The 16,932-nt window shown below is 40.9% G+C and overlaps 1 protein-coding gene across 1 annotated transcript in view; it reads left to right on the forward strand.

Annotated features, from left to right (window-relative positions):
* The window catches only part of AACS (acetoacetyl-CoA synthetase), a 43,210-nt gene extending 34,828 nt beyond the window's left edge, over positions 1–8,382 (forward strand). The window contains exons 13-18 of the mRNA XM_084297037.1: positions 49–162; positions 328–453; positions 2,028–2,097; positions 3,063–3,121; positions 4,386–4,588; positions 7,125–8,382. Of these exons, the coding sequence (XP_084153163.1) occupies positions 49–162; positions 328–453; positions 2,028–2,097; positions 3,063–3,121; positions 4,386–4,588; positions 7,125–7,262 (710 nt within the window). The 3' untranslated portion in view covers positions 7,263–8,382. The remainder of the gene's footprint in view (positions 1–48; positions 163–327; positions 454–2,027; positions 2,098–3,062; positions 3,122–4,385; positions 4,589–7,124) is intronic.
* Positions 8,383–16,932: the final 8,550 nt, after the last annotated feature.

Raw genomic sequence — 16,932 nt, forward strand, 5'->3', positions numbered from 1 at the left:
AGCTTTTTACAAAATGTACTGTGTAATCTAAATGGACTTTTATTACAGGTGGGACAGATATAATTTCATGTTTCATGGGTCAGAATGTTACAATTCCAGTTTACAAAGGAGAAATTCAGGCCAGAAATCTTGGAATGGCTGTAGAAGCATGGAATGATGAAGGTAACTATTATCCGGATAATATCATCCAAAAATATTACTTCACTTACAAAATACAGCAGGTATAACCTTAATTTTCAGTCATCAGATGTCTAACAGTCCGCTGTTTTGGTGCTCCCTTCTTTACAGAAGAGAAATGCAGACAATGCCTCTTTCTTTTGTAAACAGGGAAGCCAGTTTGGGGTGAAAGTGGAGAGCTGGTTTGTACCAAACCTATTCCCTGTCAACCTACGCACTTCTGGAATGATGAGAATGGAAGCAAATACAGGAAGGCTTATTTTTCAAAATTCCCAGGTATGTAACCAAGGGTGTTGGACACTGCTTAAGCTGACCAAGAGTATAGATTGTATTGCTGCTATTAGGAAGGTACAGCTTTATTCCTGCCCAGTGATGGGCAGATGCAGCTCTAAATCTAGATTTCCAGGGTGAGAAATCTAAGGCATATCTGATAATTCTCACTCTGTTTTTTAGTGCTTTGTTATGAATATGGATCCAAATCACTTAAGAAGAATCTCTGGAAAGTGCCAATCCCATTTTGCTCCTGGTGTCATTATGCATATATATGGCTATAACAGCTTGATAATCTGCAATGCAGACATAGACTGCTTGGTATGAGTGTGAAGTGGAAGTGCTGAATAGGTCAGGGAGCAATCTGCCATTAATGAGTGCTGTAGCACCTCTGCCAGATTGCTTCTACCTAGCAGGAGTGAGTCCTAAGGCATAAGTACTGGGCTGCTACCTCATTAGCATGAAGCTTAAGTATGTGCTGCCTCCAACATACGTATTCTGCATTCATAGTTTCCCACTTCTGGTAAGAGGAAAGGAAAGCTTCTGGCTCTCAGCATCTTCCTAATCATCTTGAGCTGTGCTCACTGAGTTTTTTGCTTATGTGGTATAGGGATGCTGAACTCCCTGCTGCCTACGGGGCGGGGGCTTATAGGAGCAAGACCTCAAGCTGCTTCTTTCTGGAGATAGCTTTTCTATAAATAGCAGTAATACAGAGTAGAATTGCAAGAAAAGTCGGGATGTGCAACAGGAGATAATCATACAGGAAAACTGAAGGAATGTTGAAGCTCGCTTGTGAGCATTATTCTAATTGGAAAAAATCAGAGTCATTGAACTGAAGTAACTGTTTCAGAGATTCTGTCTGAAAATCCTTTTCTAGTTTTCCTTGTTAATGGGATTAAGGTTGTAACAGGTACAAGAGAAAATAGTGTTATGTGCATATGCATGTGTGTTACCAAGGTTTTGTTTTTCTGTAAAAAAAAAAAAAAAAAGTTTTGCATTTGTGTGTGTGGCAGACAATGGTCGTGGTCTCAATCTTAAAAATATTACAGAAGTTATTCCAACTCTGAAGAGCCAAATCTGATATTACATAATAAAGAGCATTAAGCACAGAGAAGCTCCTTGGCAAACTGCTGAGACGTATTGTGCAAACCCAGAGAGCTGCTTGTGCAGAATCATGCATTGTGAAAGAAGTGGGTCAAGAAAGACTGGTGGGAGTATCATTAGCTTTGTGAAAGATTTTGTTTCCTCAAAATGTGGTGTTCAGGGCAGAATTTCATCAGTTTTCTCAAGGATGCTAGATAGCCTGCAAACAAGCAATCATAAAGTAACCTAGGGTTTGATCGTAATATGTGAGCTACCCTTGTGTGAGCGAGCTTGTTGTAATAAATGTAATATGGATTGTTTGCACAGTTAAGTACTGCTACATTTGCTGTGGGTAGCTCTCAAAATACATATGATGTGTTAGGATTCTTGCTGTAAAACAGATGGAAAAATGGATGGTACGCCTGTTGTTACACCAATGTCTTTTGTGAGTAGAAGGATGAGAAACCAGCTGCTTAACCTTTGTCATTCTCAAATAGGTGTTTGGGCCCATGGGGATTACTGCAAAATTAATCCCAAAACAGGAGGAATTGTGATGCTTGGTCGCAGGTACAGTATTTTGGATAAAATGTTCTGAATAAACAAGCTTTAAGAATTGGGAACTTTACCTTGGAGCATAATGTACACAACTGTCTATCATGCCTGTTTAGAATTTGGATTGTTAAATTCCATGTTACAGATCTGAGTCCTTGAATTAATCAAAGCAGCTGTATTAGAGGGAAGGGAGAGCATTTCTAAGTGCTGCCACATTGTGTATAAGCAAATGAAGATGATGTTTGACTTGGTTTAGTTTTCCATGATTTATAGTAATGGCTCAGCATTTGGTTGGTTTGGGAGCACAGCACATTCGAGTGGAGAATCAGGAAAACTGTTTTTCTGTTCTTGGCTTTGCTATTGACTTGCTTTATAGTGCAGCTTTATTACAAAAAATCAGGTATAAAGTTGTGCTTGTCTTAGAGATCGTAGAAAAATTCAAGGTCACAAATGCGGCTAAATTTTCTGTTTGCATTTACAAGCTGCTGTTCAAAACTAAGTTGAATGACTTGAAGTTTTTTGGCATTGCCACAAACAGACCTACACAACAGATAGAAGGTATGAGGCTGCTATATATGAAATGCAAGTTCCAGCTATAAGATACTGGAAACTAATGGCACACAATTGCAATAAAATGCAGACTAGAAAGACTTTTGATCTGTTTTCTTGTTGGTGGTAAATACGTATATTTCTAAGCTAAAATGAGAAATAACGACCTCATTTGGGCTGCTGGAAAGAAGAGGGAGGAGGAAAGGTAAATGAATAATGCTGAGGTTCTCTGAAGGTTCTCTGAAATTTCATTCTAATGAGCAGAAGGCCTTTTTCACAGAACTTAATTCTTTTAAAATTCTGTTTCTGAGGTGGCTGCCTGCATATTCCCTGCATGAAATTCAGAGAAACTTGGTTAATTGCATCATTTTTTCTTTTGATCAAACTCTAATTACATTTTAATGCTTCTTTGTTTTGTGTGTTACTTTCAGTGATGGTACATTAAATCCGAATGGAGTAAGATTTGGAAGTTCTGAAATCTATAACATAGGTATGAAATTAACTTTCCACATCTTTCATCTATGACCTTGTTGATTTAAATCTGAAATATATGCATTATACAAGTGTTTGAAAAGATTAAGTAATAAGGCCTACTGTTCTTCAAATGGAAGATGGTACAGACCATATTAGCATTAACCGTAAAAGTCTGTCTTGTAGGCCTGAAATTGGTTGCCTTCCTAAAAGGTCTGTAGGACTGAAAATGACTTATTGAGATGTTCTTCACAAGATGTTGCTTTCATATGACAAGGTCTTACAGATATTATTTCATGCAAGTTAATGAGAGTACCTAAACTCTGAGGCTATCCTTTCTTTTTTTTTCTGCCTAAGACAAGCTCTTGACATTGATTTATTTTATCATTCCTAATGATAAGTGATTGAGCTTATGCTACCATAACTGACTGAGTAATGATTCCAGGATCCAGGACAGAAGGATTGCAGTTGATTCCAAAAGTGTAAGAGGAAGGTGGGGAGGCTAAATTGCACTGCCATAACCTTCTGAATGTAAATAGTGTTTTGCTGGAAGCAACATCTTCCTAGTGTTGTGTGAGATTTGGAGGATCAGCCTCCCTCATCTGTGGAAGAGCTGTGTGGGTGTTCATGGCAGCTGCCCTGGGTCATGCTCCATTTCAACACTTCTGTACTTAAACTGGGGAACAGTCTCTGGTTGGAACTGGCACAAAGGCTCAAGGTTTATCCTGGTACAAACCTGGGTCTGCCTCCCCAGGTTTGATGGTTCTGTAGTATAAATAGCAGCTTTAGCAGGGACTGGTTTGAACTCTTAGTATTTAAATCCAGTTCCCATGAGAATGTCAAGCTGCACACAGTTTCAAATGTCTATCTTGTGAAAGGTGGCGTTACTGGTTGTGCACAGGTGCTAGTCTGGGACTTGGGCACCTGTTGCCACTCCTTGTTCCTGTGTGACCAGTCAGTTTTCTATCTAAGCAGTAATGGGTATTGCAAGAAAAGCCAAAGAAAACAGTTTAGCATAAAAGTCATTGTCAATCCCAGAAGTTCTAGCAGACTACTGTTGCCCTGGTGTAAGTATCTTTGGTCCTTAAGCGCCGTTTTGCACCTGAGTAGGAGTTAGGATTACAAAGTACCTGAAGGGAGGACTAATAGATGAACCAATCCAGGAAGTCTGTTTTTCCCATTTAGCTCTAGGGCAGGTGATGCATTTCTTTTGGTGCAATTAGAGAAAATGTGCACCCAGAATATAACAAGCCTGTGCTAAAAAGGACTTTTTTTTTTTTCAGTTGAGGCCTTTGAGGAGGTTTCAGATAGCCTCTGCATCCCTCAGTACAACAAAGATGGGGAGGAAAGGGTGATACTCTTCTTGAAGATGGCACTAAACCACGCGTTCAGCGAGGATCTGGTGAAAAGAATTCGAGATGCAATACGTGTAGCGCTTTCTGCCAGGCATGTTCCAAGCCTCATTCTAGAAACCAAAGGCATTCCGGTATGTCATGAAAAATGCTGCCTACTTTTTTTCTTTGTCACCTTGAATAGTAATTAAGGAGCAGTTGTCATTGCTCTTCAAACCCACATACATGGAAATTTTAGCATCTCAAAAGTGTATTTGAGCTTTATAAATAGTTTGTCTGTGTTGCCTAGCAACATCATTTCATCTCCTTTTCAGCTAAGCATGTTTTTGTTTTTTTTAACAATACCTAAAAATGCCCATTCTCAGTTTATAAATATATGTGCTGCATTTTCTCAGTAATATATACTTAAAGTCTTTTAAAGGAAAATATTAAGAAGGTAATTTAACTTCAGCTTTTCAGGCTACCCATAAGCTTGTTTTTTTTTTTGTTGTTGTTTGAAATAACATTCTTATGAAAGCTGAGAGCACTGAGCAAATTTATAAAATCATTTTGTAAACCATTTCACTTTTACATCTGTTTAGCCATTTAAATGTATCTCTATCACTGTCTTACCAATAGCAATAACTAAAATAAAATTCTTCTGCTTACAAAAGGGAGAAGAAAGTCTTATAGCTAAATGTACTGCATGCTCAGTCTTCTGGAGTTGTGAAATGCAGTACTTTACACTACTCTTCCTTGCAGTGTGAACTCTTTTTTGGGATGCTTGGCTTTTTTCCTAGTCTTCTCTTGATGCTACAGCCTCCCCAGCAGCTCTATGGACAGCTCATTGCAGGATGGGGGTACAGAGAGTACTCGTCTCAAGGCCATTTGCACACACACTTGAGTGAGTCCAGAGGAAAGGCTCGAGGCTCCAGCCCAACCATCTGGTATTCTGACACGCATTTACTGCCAATATAGGTTTCTATGTGGAAATGGTCTAGGGTTTAGGACTGCCAGCCTCCATGTAATGCACAGTCATTTGGATGTGATCTCTTTAGTTACTTCTGTTTCAGGCCACTGCTGTCCAACAGTATTAGGTAGAAAATGTTGTCTTAGCATGAATGTAAAATCTCCTGCACCTGTTAAATCATGAAGGCTAGATTTTCTAGGCTGCAATTTAGCTTCTGCATTAAGTGTTGAACTTGTAAACTGCATAAATCACTGGAATGTACAGTATAAAGTTGATGGCAGTGAGGTGTTTATGATGGTCTGTCCCTCAGGAAAGCCTGTTTGGATCATTAATTAGTTCACACTTTGACTGAATTTAAAATTGAGTGAATGTTAATTACATTTTAGGTAAATATGCCAGTAGTAAAGTGATCAAAGCTGTCTCCTATCTTTCTTTGAAGTTTTTGCTTGGAATGGAAACCTCTTTCTTCTACTTATAGAAATGTATTTGAATCTCCACCTGAAATACAGCCTAATCCTAATGGAATACTGACACTGCATACTGGTAGAAGTAAATAACATAGCTCTGTTGATTTACTGATCACTTCAGTAATGCAAAGCATGGTTTTTAATGGCATCTCTGGGTGCTGAAGAACATTGCAAATTCTTTGTGCAAATCTTTCTAGTCCTGTCCTGACGAGATAAGCACTCTGATCGTGACCTACAAGATGCTTGCCTGTTTGATTAAATAATTTAGCTTTGCTGAACAGTCTGTAATCTTTTTTTAAAGTGGACAGTTCCCTTCCAGTCCACTTAAATTTCACAAGTTTTCAGAAACCAGAACACTTAAGTTGCTTATTGTCGAGGAGGAAGATTGATTGCTTAAGGTGATTCAAGAGGGTAGGATTACACATGACTTCAGTAGTTTTAATGAGAAAAAGTTTGTTTTAGCATCAAGAGCAACACTGAAAGAATGTATTGAATTAACAATTGTTTAGCCTGCTCTGAAAGATTGATGATGAAAAGTGGTGATTCCTGGAAAGGAGTTTCAACAGCTTTGGAAGCCTGGAACAACCTGGGTTCCTTGATCAGCAGGACCAGATTCAGTAGTAGAGCAAGTTTGGTTTTAATTTCCAGAGGAGACAGACACAGCTAAGGATGTGTTTGAAAGTCAACTTTTCAGGGTTTCCTAAAACTTTACAGTGATGCTAACCAAAAGGAAGGTAGTATTAAAACCTTGATGCAAATAAAAACAGAGAAGGTCATCTAAAAATATATTTTAAGCTCGGTGTTTCATTTAACCCTATTATGAGAAAGGCTGTACATTTAAGGTAAGTCATGGGTTTTAGTCTCCCAAAGACCAGTCACTGGGTTTGGGCTTTGAGCTCACCCTTAGAAAATTAAAAAATATTTGAAAACTAGATGTGTCAAAACATAAAATGACAAATTTTTAGTGTTGATACCACAATTCTGATCTGGTTCCATTGACTTAAACTGGAGCATCATCAGGTTCTCACAGTATTACCAAATAGGTGATTTTAATTTATTACTCGTATCAACTGTTCTTCAAATTCCACTTTTCAAGTGATGCAGAAAATATTCTGATGCATCAAATACAACAGGAAAGGGAAGACATTGTGCTAAATCATCACTGGGTTCTTGGGTAGGTGGTGAGGCTTTTTATTTTTTCATAAAGTTACTACCTGAAAAGTGTAATTTTGCAATTCTGGTTTTGTTTTTCAGTACACGATAAATGGAAAGAAAGTGGAAGTAGCTGTGAAGCAAATAATTGCGGGGAAAGAAGTTGAGCAGCGGGGAGCTTTCTCAAACCCAGAGACTTTGGACCTCTACCAAAATATTCCTGAGCTTCAGAATTTTTGAAGTCGTGTATTCTTTTTTCATGTCTTTGTTCTGTGTTTGTTTTGTATATAACAATACTATATGTAAAAAAAAAAAAAAGCTATTTAATACTAATGGTTGTTTTAAAATAATAAAATATTTCGTTAAGTGCATTATGAAAGGCTTGGGTAAAGTTTAGCTCCCTTATATTGGTTAAATATGCCATATGTCTTGGAGTTTTTTTTCCAGCCTGGAAGGAGGAACCTGCCTGTTTTGATTTTTATATATATGATAAATACATCTTTTCTGGTTAGTTTTTACATCAGTAGACCATCAAATGGGAGCACCGGTAGCAGAAGTTACAGTTATGATAATAAAATGTCGTTCATAAGAGGTTCACTTTTTTTTTAAACTGGATTTTCAGCATCTTTATTTTTCAGTTTGTGTTTCAGAGGTACCTGCAAGGAATATACAGTGATTTTAGCTACTTGACTATGAAACATAGAAATATTCTATATGTAGTGCGCATTTAAATGTTTTTATAAAACCAAATCATAATGCACTAAACCTGTTCGACTTGACTCAGAATAATTTCAGTCTTGAAATATTTCATGGTACTCCTGAAGGTAATTGCCGCTTCATTTTGTGATGTAACCTTCTTGTTTTAAGCTCTTAGTTCATTGACTTCTGGGGATTTGGAAGGTGGGGGAGCAATCACCTCTGTATTTCTGGTGTAACTCGAGGTTATTTCTGTGGAATTTACAGTAATTACTCTGGGTTTAATATTATTGTAGCCGAAGATGTCATCCTGCTTTTTTGTTTTGAGGTTCTTTATTGGCTATAAAGTAACAATCCAGTGTTACGTTAGCTGAAGAATTCCAGTGTTCACTTATAAAAGCTAATGGTTTTGTAACTTTTTTTTACTAAATGTCATATTGAAAGTGAAAGACTAAAGCGTTTTCTAGCTCTGTATCCTTCCAGTTCATAAAGGGAAAAATACTGTAATGAACAGTACAATGGAAGCATTAAAGCATTGTTTTTTTCATAAAGAAAATATGATTGCGGTAGTTGTACCAAACCTCTGGCATTCAGTTTTCTCCTGCACTATTTGAACTTTGTGGGTTAAGTATTTAATGCATTAAAATAATGGATGTCTTTACAATTGTGTTGAATGCATTCAACAGTTATAGAGTTAATCAAAATAAATTGATTCTTTATAATATATATTTGTTTCCACTTCCACTCAGTTGTCTCAATTTTATTTTCCTTTAGACCAGTTGTCATGGAACCATTTTTAGCTTAATTTGATTTTAATGGTTTTTCTGCAAACTCCACCCCACTATAAAATTGTTCTCTGAAAGTTTTACCCTATTTTTTACTCTATTTTTTCTAATGCAGAGCCCAGGAGAAGTAAAACATTGGTGCCAGTTGTTTGCATGGTTGACTCATTTAAAAAGTCACAAGTAAACAGAGGAGGAAGAAAGTGTACTGAAACACTGCCCTGGATCAGTACGGTAAGAAGTTGTAGGTTGCGATGTGTTAGCTGCTAACGGGAAAGGTGCACACTCAGCCACTGCTTAGGGCAAAATCAAGGAGTTTGTGGGGGTCATGTTTAGCTGCAACTAGTAAAAGTTAATTGTATGTTTCCTCCCCCCGGTGATAGATCTCAGCTACCTAGCTTCAGTAAGCTGAAGGCTGTTGCAGAATATGTCAAGTATTGCTGCTAATTCAGTAAGAGTGCAACTGCCCCTCTCAGACAGTCTGTGGCAGTCAAAAGAATGCAGTCATCATGGACACCACCTCTGCACTCACTGCAGGGTGCAGAAATACCTCATTAGCAAATAGGACTTTAAACGAGCTGGCTTCCATTTGACTTTTTGAACTGTACCAAGTTGGACAATATAACATGCTAGCATGATAAATGTGATAATATAAATACTAAGCAGCCATTAGAAAAGTATAAAAAATGAACTATCCAGCTGTCAATAATCTATGATTAAAAGTACTTTTAAATTCCTTTCCCCTCTGGCATGCTATATATAAATTTTACATTAACTGTGACTTTGTATTCATTAAAACTTCATTAGATTGTTCTTTAATTCATGCAAAATGTCTGGAGTTTACAAAATCCACAGATCCATATTAATAAGTAATTTGGGGATATTTCATTAATTAAAGATAGTTTAGAAGCACAGATATGTTAAGAATATATACAATGCCTAGGGGCTGTCTTTTTTTTTTTAATCCTCTATTAATCCTACTTAGAAACACTAGAAAGTTTTCCTAACAGATAAGATCTCCACCAAGTATAAGACAGTCCAGTCAAAGCTTTGTACTATATAAACAAAGTAGGCGTATCTATAAGTTGGTCTGTGTACTGATGGTGACTTCCTAGCCATTAACCCTTGACAAGTGCTGCAGACTGTGTTGAGCAGACAAATGAGCTCTGACTCAGCTGGTTTCAAGGATCTGAATTTCAGAAGTGCTGGACACCAATAGCTTGTGGAAATCCAAGGAGAAGGAGGGAGGAGTGAGTGCTTACATTAAGCTGGGAAGTGATGTGCTTTTGGGAGGCTGTGGCGGAGCTGGCACCGGTGTCCAGGCTGCCTCAGCCCAGCTCCTCCCATCCCAAAGTCTGTGCTCTAAACAACCACCTTACACTAATGGTAAGCAAAGATAAATGCAAGTGACCTATTTCTTTGGATACTGATACAGAACTGTGATCACAGTTGTACTCTATCCAGCTGGGAATCGTTCAAAATATCACAAAAGTGGGGGGGCTAAGTAAACCAGGTTGCAAAGAAAGAGCAGGGAATGTAGCTTTCATTCTGCTTCCCACCCCCAGTTATAAACTGTATTCCTTCCAGGGCTCAGGCATAAGGGTAATAGGGGTGTCATGGTTCCGCTCGAGTGGGCAACCAAGCTCCACCACAGCTGCTCTCTCACTCCCCCTCCTCAAAGAGGAATGGGGAGAAAATATGTGAAAAGGGCTCAAGGGTTGAGACAAGGATGAGAAAATCACTCAGTAATTATTGTAACTGGCAAAACAGACTCTGCATAAGGAGATAGTAAGATTTATTGCCTATTACTAACAAGCAAGAGAAGTGAGAAAAAGGAGGAAAAAAAAAAAAAGCACCTTCCCCCCCCATCCACCCTCTTGCACCTCCTCCCCCCGAGCGGCGCAGGGGAATGGGGGAATGGGGGTTATGGTCAGTCTACAGCACTTCTTCTCTGCCGCTCCTTCTCGGTCACTCTCGTCCCCTGTGCTGTGGGGTCCCACCCACGAGATGCAGTCCTTGATGAACTCATCCGGTGTGGGCTTCCCACAGGCAGCAGCTCTTCCAGAGCTGCTCCAGATATGGGTCCGTACCACGGGGTCCATCCCTCAGGAGAAAACTGCTCCAACCTGGCTCCCCCACGGGCAGCAGCTCCTGCTGGTTCACCTGCTCCTGCGTGGGCTCCTCTCCACGGGCTACAGGTCCGGCCCGGAATCTGCTGCGGCAGGGGTCTTCCACAGGCGGCAGCCTCCGTCGGTGCAGGGTCACCTGCTCCACCGTGGTCTCCTCCACGGGCTGCAGCATGGAACCCTGCTCCACCGTGGTACTCCCTGGGCTGCAGGGGGACATCCTGCTTCACCATGGTCCTCACCACAGTCCGCAGGGGACTTCTGCGCCGGTGCCTGGAGCACCTCTCCCCCTCCTTCTACACTGACCTTGGCACCTGCAAGGCTGTTTTCTCACTCCCTTGACTCTCCCAGCTGCTGTGTGGTGCAGCGTTTTTTTCCCTGTCTTAAATATGCTCTCACAGAGGCGCAAAACAACATCGCTTATTGGCTCGGCTCTGGTCAGCAGTGGGGCCCTTACCAAACATGGGGCAGCTTCTAGATCTTTCTCACAGAAACCACCCCTATGGCCCCCTGCTACCAAAACCTTGCCATGTAAACCCACTGCAAGGGGTCAAATGCAATTTCAAGACAATCCTTGCAAGCTGGTGGCATCCAGACACTTGGCTGCAAAGGTGTGGCATGCAAGTGCAGCATGTGGTGTAGGGTTAATAAGGAAAGCTGAGTGCCATAACCCTGTGATGCTCTGAAGGCATGAGCTGGGTACCCCTTGCTGAGCTGCTGAGCTGATGGACTGTTGATCTTGTGCAGGTCTTCCCATCCAGAAAGATTTGATGCCTTTGGGCTGTCAGTGTGTAACTAGTTTTACTCTGTAACGTGTGGCCAATTTCATTTTTGTTTCCTATTTATAACTCAGGGTTTGCAGTGTTTTTGGTTGAAAAGCTACATACGCAGATTTTAGTGGCATGTGTGGCACGCAAATAGAGCTTGTTCTGCAGAGTGCTGTAAGTGTAACCCTCTGACAAAAATACTCAACAGCAAGCAAGTTCAGAGCAGCGGTACAACAGGCTAGGTACTTCTCTCACTCAGTCCCCTGCAAATTTGAGAGCAACTCACTAGAATTATGTGATGGAATCGGCCCATTTGCCCTTGAGTCACAGGGAGAGACAGTTCTATCATCTCCCTTTTAGAAATGTGCTTTTGTCAGCTCCTCTTAGAGCAGGTACTTTCCCCTTCCACTACCTTATGGTTTCAATTAATTTCCCCGGTTAGTAGTGGTTCTCAAATAACTGAAATAGGCTGGTATGCAACAGCCCAAGCAGGATATATCTGATAAAATTGTTTATTGTTATGTGCAAGGAAATTGGTTGTGTGAATTACTTATTCAATGATTTTAAAGATATAGGTAATTGCCTAATGGAACACAACTTCCCTGGGGCCATTATTGTCTTTCAGTTTAATGCATGCATATTTAAAAGAATATCATTTACAAGGCAGAGCAGCCAGTCACACAGGTAAAAGGGTGTTAAAGTAATATTTAAAATACATTAGTAAAGAGTAACAGCTTGTTTTTGAGATAAAACTGTAGAGTTTTATTGGTAAAATTTGTTTCTGTAGGGAATATTCCTGCAGGGAGAACGTGTCCAGGTAACTGTGTCCCAGTGAGTCTTTGTAGAAGCTGTTTTGGGAGTGCTCATCCCCACATCACAGGCTGGTGGTGGAGCACAGTGCAGGAGAGGGAAAGGTGCTTGTCAGCTGGTGTCTGAAAGTGCCCTATGTGTGTGTGCTTGGGGCAGAGCGTGGACTGGACGTTAATTTAGAGGAAGCATTTAGAATTCATTTCTGTTTCTGCACTTTCTTCAAGTGGGTCATGTTGAGCATTTAACCTCTGTGCACCTTTGAGGCTGATGAGAGACACTTCAGATCATCCAAAGGCATTGGTCTTTCCATAGGTTATCTTTGTCAGCAGCTCTGCATTGAGCAATTTCCCCATTTAAACCTTTTATCTCGTTACTGATTTCCTGAGGTGTGTGTCTGTCTGGATCTTGTGTCCTACAGAGCTGAGATCATAAATCCAAATTCTTGGTTCATCTTTCTTCCTTCAAGAGGAGGATATTTTTAGTTCTTAAATAAGCAGGTCTCAGACAGCAACAAGATGCAACTTAGTTTTCTTCTGCATCTTTTGCAGAAAGAGGAAACTAAATATCATACATTGTATTCTATCAGAAGTAAAGCTAGGGGATGAGTTGCTGTGAAGCATGGCCATAGTCCAGTATGGCAGCTTGGAGCTGATGAGAGCACATATTTGCCTTGCTGGGAATTAGGGGCCTTTTTAGATTCAAATAATGAGATAATCAACATTGGTTTGAGCATCTTGCTCTATGTGATTTGTGTGCAAAGTAGGAGTGAATCTGGTAAGAAGAGGAGGGGGAAACAGTCTCTGAAATGCTATTAGTGAGTCAAAGAGTGCCTCAGAACAATTTTAGTTGCAGAACAATAAGACATCCCAAAGTATTAATGTAGCAGGCTGCAGCTGTCCACACAATTTCTCCTCATTGCTTCTGATGGCCAGAGAAATTCTTCCAAACAACTGATTGAATTCAGGGGATTGGTGTGTTGGTGGGGGTGGGGAAGTCTTTGGCATGCCATTGTTTAACCAGGTTAAGTAGCACATTATCAAGGGCTTAATTGGACCTTGTGTTTCTTAATTAGAAGACCCTGAAGAATTCTCATCCTACTACTTTTGACAAGTGGTTTTGCAAAGTTCAAGAGGCTTATCAGCATTCAGCCTGAGATCCCAGCCAAAATGACAAGGCCCCTTAGAAAAAACATCTCCAGGATTGTTAGTTTACAATAGCATATTGAATAATACATGTAGAAGTTCATATCACTAACAAGGATTCTGTTCAAAGAAATTCTCTTTTTCAATGCTGTTCCCTTTTTTGTGTTATAGTGATTTAAAGGAAGAATTAATTGTAGGGTAACAATCCCACTGGTGGGTATATTCCTCAGCATATTCTGATTTTAGTTTTATAAAGACAGCCTACTGTATCTAGGCTATTGATCTACAGCCTGAGTTTTCTCAGGAGGACTCTTGTATGGTTGGATGCCATTAGAAGCAGGGTTTGACTGTATTACATTGTTATCCTAGGCCCTGGATGTGGTATTATGGGAAAGAATGGCTTGAACACCATCCTTTCAAGGATGGCTCTGTTTCATGAGAACGAGCTATAAGCTGAACAGGAAAAACAACACAAAAGGAGAGCTGAACTTGGCACTGCTGTGAAGGTTTGAGTAGACAGATGAGGATATGTGTGTCTGGGGCAGGAGCAAGTGAGGCTGAAGTAGAAGAAGGTCACAGTGTTGTTCTTCACTCTGAAGTCATTGCATGCAGTGATGTTCAAGAGCCTATAGTTGAATGCCCATTCTGAGGAGATTCTTGTTTGGTTTGGCTTTGGTACTTCAAATAAATACATTTTGGAAGCTGTACACAAAACCTAGTCTCATTTAAAAGATAAATTTACCTGAATTTCAGTGGGGAAGAGAGCTATAGGGTCCTATCAAATAGCGTAATTTCTGTCAAGACCCTTCATTTTGTATTCCTCTCACTAAAAAGCAGAGTTTTATCTTGGGCTCATGTAGAGGAGCCAGAGAAGTCATGTTGTGTTCACAAAGCTGTTACACCTCTCACGAACCCTGCCTGGGCCTGCAACCCATCTTTTTCACCAGGAAAATGTGATTTTTAGGAGCTCAGTGACATGCAGAGTTATATTTACTTCCTTTGGTGTCACTTTTAAACTGGTCAGACTTTCCTGGTGCAGTTGGTTGTGGAGAAAGGGTGGAGAAGTTGGGCCAAGCCTCACACAGGTGCTTCAGCAGTGCAGCTAGGCCTGGAGAGCTCATCCATAATTAATGTCTGCGGCAGAGCACTTTTCCTTTAAACCAGATGCATTTCTCTTCAGCTGCTGTTAGAGACAAAGAGATTAAAGCTAAATTGAAATAAATTGCCTAAGGAAAAATAAGTGAGAGTTTGTGCTAGTTTAACTAACTTGGTTTAAAGGTAAGCTGAGTTTGAAACAGGTGTGACTTCTGTGCCTTGATGGGGCCTAAGGAGGTGGCCCTGAGCGTGCAACTGTGATATGCAACTGAGAATTTTAATTTGCCTCATTCTCATGTATAATAAAATATGCTAGATACATGACACTTCATGAATTAAATGCAAGCATATAAAGCACGGAGGGAGATTCTTGTACAGGATTTGTTCTTAAAATGCAAATGCCGAGCAAGGCTTTAAATGGACCTGGTTATCTGGAATGGTGGGGCCTATTTCATGCTTTGTTTTAGGGTTTATGCCTGTTCCCTGAACTGTGGTGGTAGAAGAGGGAGGAGGTGGAATTTAGGGAGGGACAAGCCCAGACCCACACAGGCTCACACAAACCCAGGCATGCAGCTGTGCAGGAGCTTTTAGCACATCGGGGCCCTTGTGACTGTCAGCGGGCTGGGAGGGATGGACATGTCAGGCTGCTGTCCTCTGTCCCCAGTAAATGTGTTAGTGAAACATGTCACTGAACTCCACTGGTGTGAATTGGATTACCAGCTCCGTTGGGGCAGGGGGAGAAAAAGGCCCTGTTGCTTTTATCTGGGCACTTTGCCTAACAAGGAAGGCACACAGAGGGATTTGTTCTAATTCTACACTTGGCCCTGGTGCTGTGTGCTGCACCCTATGCTGTGAAGCCTGGGCTGGGCTGTGCTGGTGGGCCCTGGCTGCTGGGACTTAGGCAAAGCATCGCTGTCCTCTGTGTGCCACAGAGCAACCCCTGCCCTGGCTTTAAAGGGGGCTGGCAACACAGGCATCATCCCTCCACTGGTTCACATTGCATGATGTGCTCACAAACACATGGTGAGGCAGCCAGTCCCTCAAAGCAACGTGGGGCTTCCAGGTGCTGGCGTAAGGAAAGCAACAGCGGTGGTCACAGGCAGCAATCCCCCTGTCTGTGCAGTGGGTGCAAAGACCCGGAGCAAAGCCTGGTGGCCAGGTGATGAAGTGCAGAGGGCAGCAAGCACAGCCACAAAGTCCCACAGGTCCAGGATGCTACTGTTCCCTGGTGAAAATGGTAACGAGACCAAGAAGATGATGGCTGTATCTGATGGCATAAAGATATTGAGACACTTCTGCAAGAATGGAGATTTTCTCCTAATGCAGCTGGAATTAAAGTTGGGCAGTGGGGAACTGAAGATTCCATAGCTCAGAAAAAGAAAACTTTTCCTGAATTAGTTTGTTGCCCTGACCTTTGGAAAAGCAAAGCAGCTCTGTAAATGGGAGGAAGACAGTGTTTGCTGGGGTTACAGTTTTACAGGCACTGAGCGTGACCAATGCAGCAGCATTTCATCTCTCTGCTGACAAGTCTCTCATCCCCTGCCCCTTGGTCTGCCTCCATGATGTGGTTTTTCTCCTGCCCTGTGTATATAGCACTTAGCACCACAGGCTTGTACTGAAAACCAGCTCCAGCCCTCAGAGCGTGAACAGTCCCGAAAATGCCCAAACATCTAAGAGAAAAGGTAGAATGTATTTCCTCCTAAGTTTTAGAGTTTCTGCCTTTATTCTCTGATATCTTCTAGGCTTGGTTCCTGCTGAGTTACATATGAAATAATTATGTTCATGTACAAACTGGAAGAAAATAACTTTTTAAACTATGTGGAGTATGATGTGACAATTCGATTAGGTTTCAGTGGGTGCCTGCTTGACCCTGTAAATTGAAACTCGTAAAGGTCACTGTCTGTGTCTTAACATGGTATTTAATTTTCTTTGCTTCAGTGGTAGGGGGTGAGAGGAAGCTGGAACGGGTTTATTCAAATCTATATATAAAATGAGTGTGAGGAAAACAACTTTATTTAAAAAAAAAAAAGTAGCTTTAATCACAGAGAGAGCGTTGCTCTTTCTGTTATTCCTGCTTTCTGTCTCCCTGGCTCCTGACCTGGAAATGCAGTTCTGTATTGAAATGATACATTAGCTTGTCAGGATTTCATGAACTCCTCCATCCATACCACAAGCCTGTTTTCCACTTCTAGCATTATAAACCTGTCTCAACAGAGATCTGGTTTGTATCACAAAGGCCGAGTTGAGAAGAGCTATGTCCAAGTCTGAGCTGCTTTGCTAATAGGCTAAAGTCTGAATTTAGGATCACTATAAATGCCACACACACACATTAAGGGCATTAATGTAATTAATAAGCTGCGTTGGCATAATTTGGGAGCAGATGACACACCTAGTATTTCTAATCCTAGGAAGAAACATTTCAGTAGGAGAGGCATCAGTCGCTGAAAGCTCCTGTTCCCCCATACCTCCTAAACATTCATTATGCCTTAAAT

The sequence above is a fragment of the Netta rufina genome, assembly GCF_964035555.1.
Source record: "Netta rufina genome assembly, chromosome: 17".
Lineage (NCBI taxonomy): Eukaryota > Metazoa > Chordata > Aves > Anseriformes > Anatidae > Netta > Netta rufina.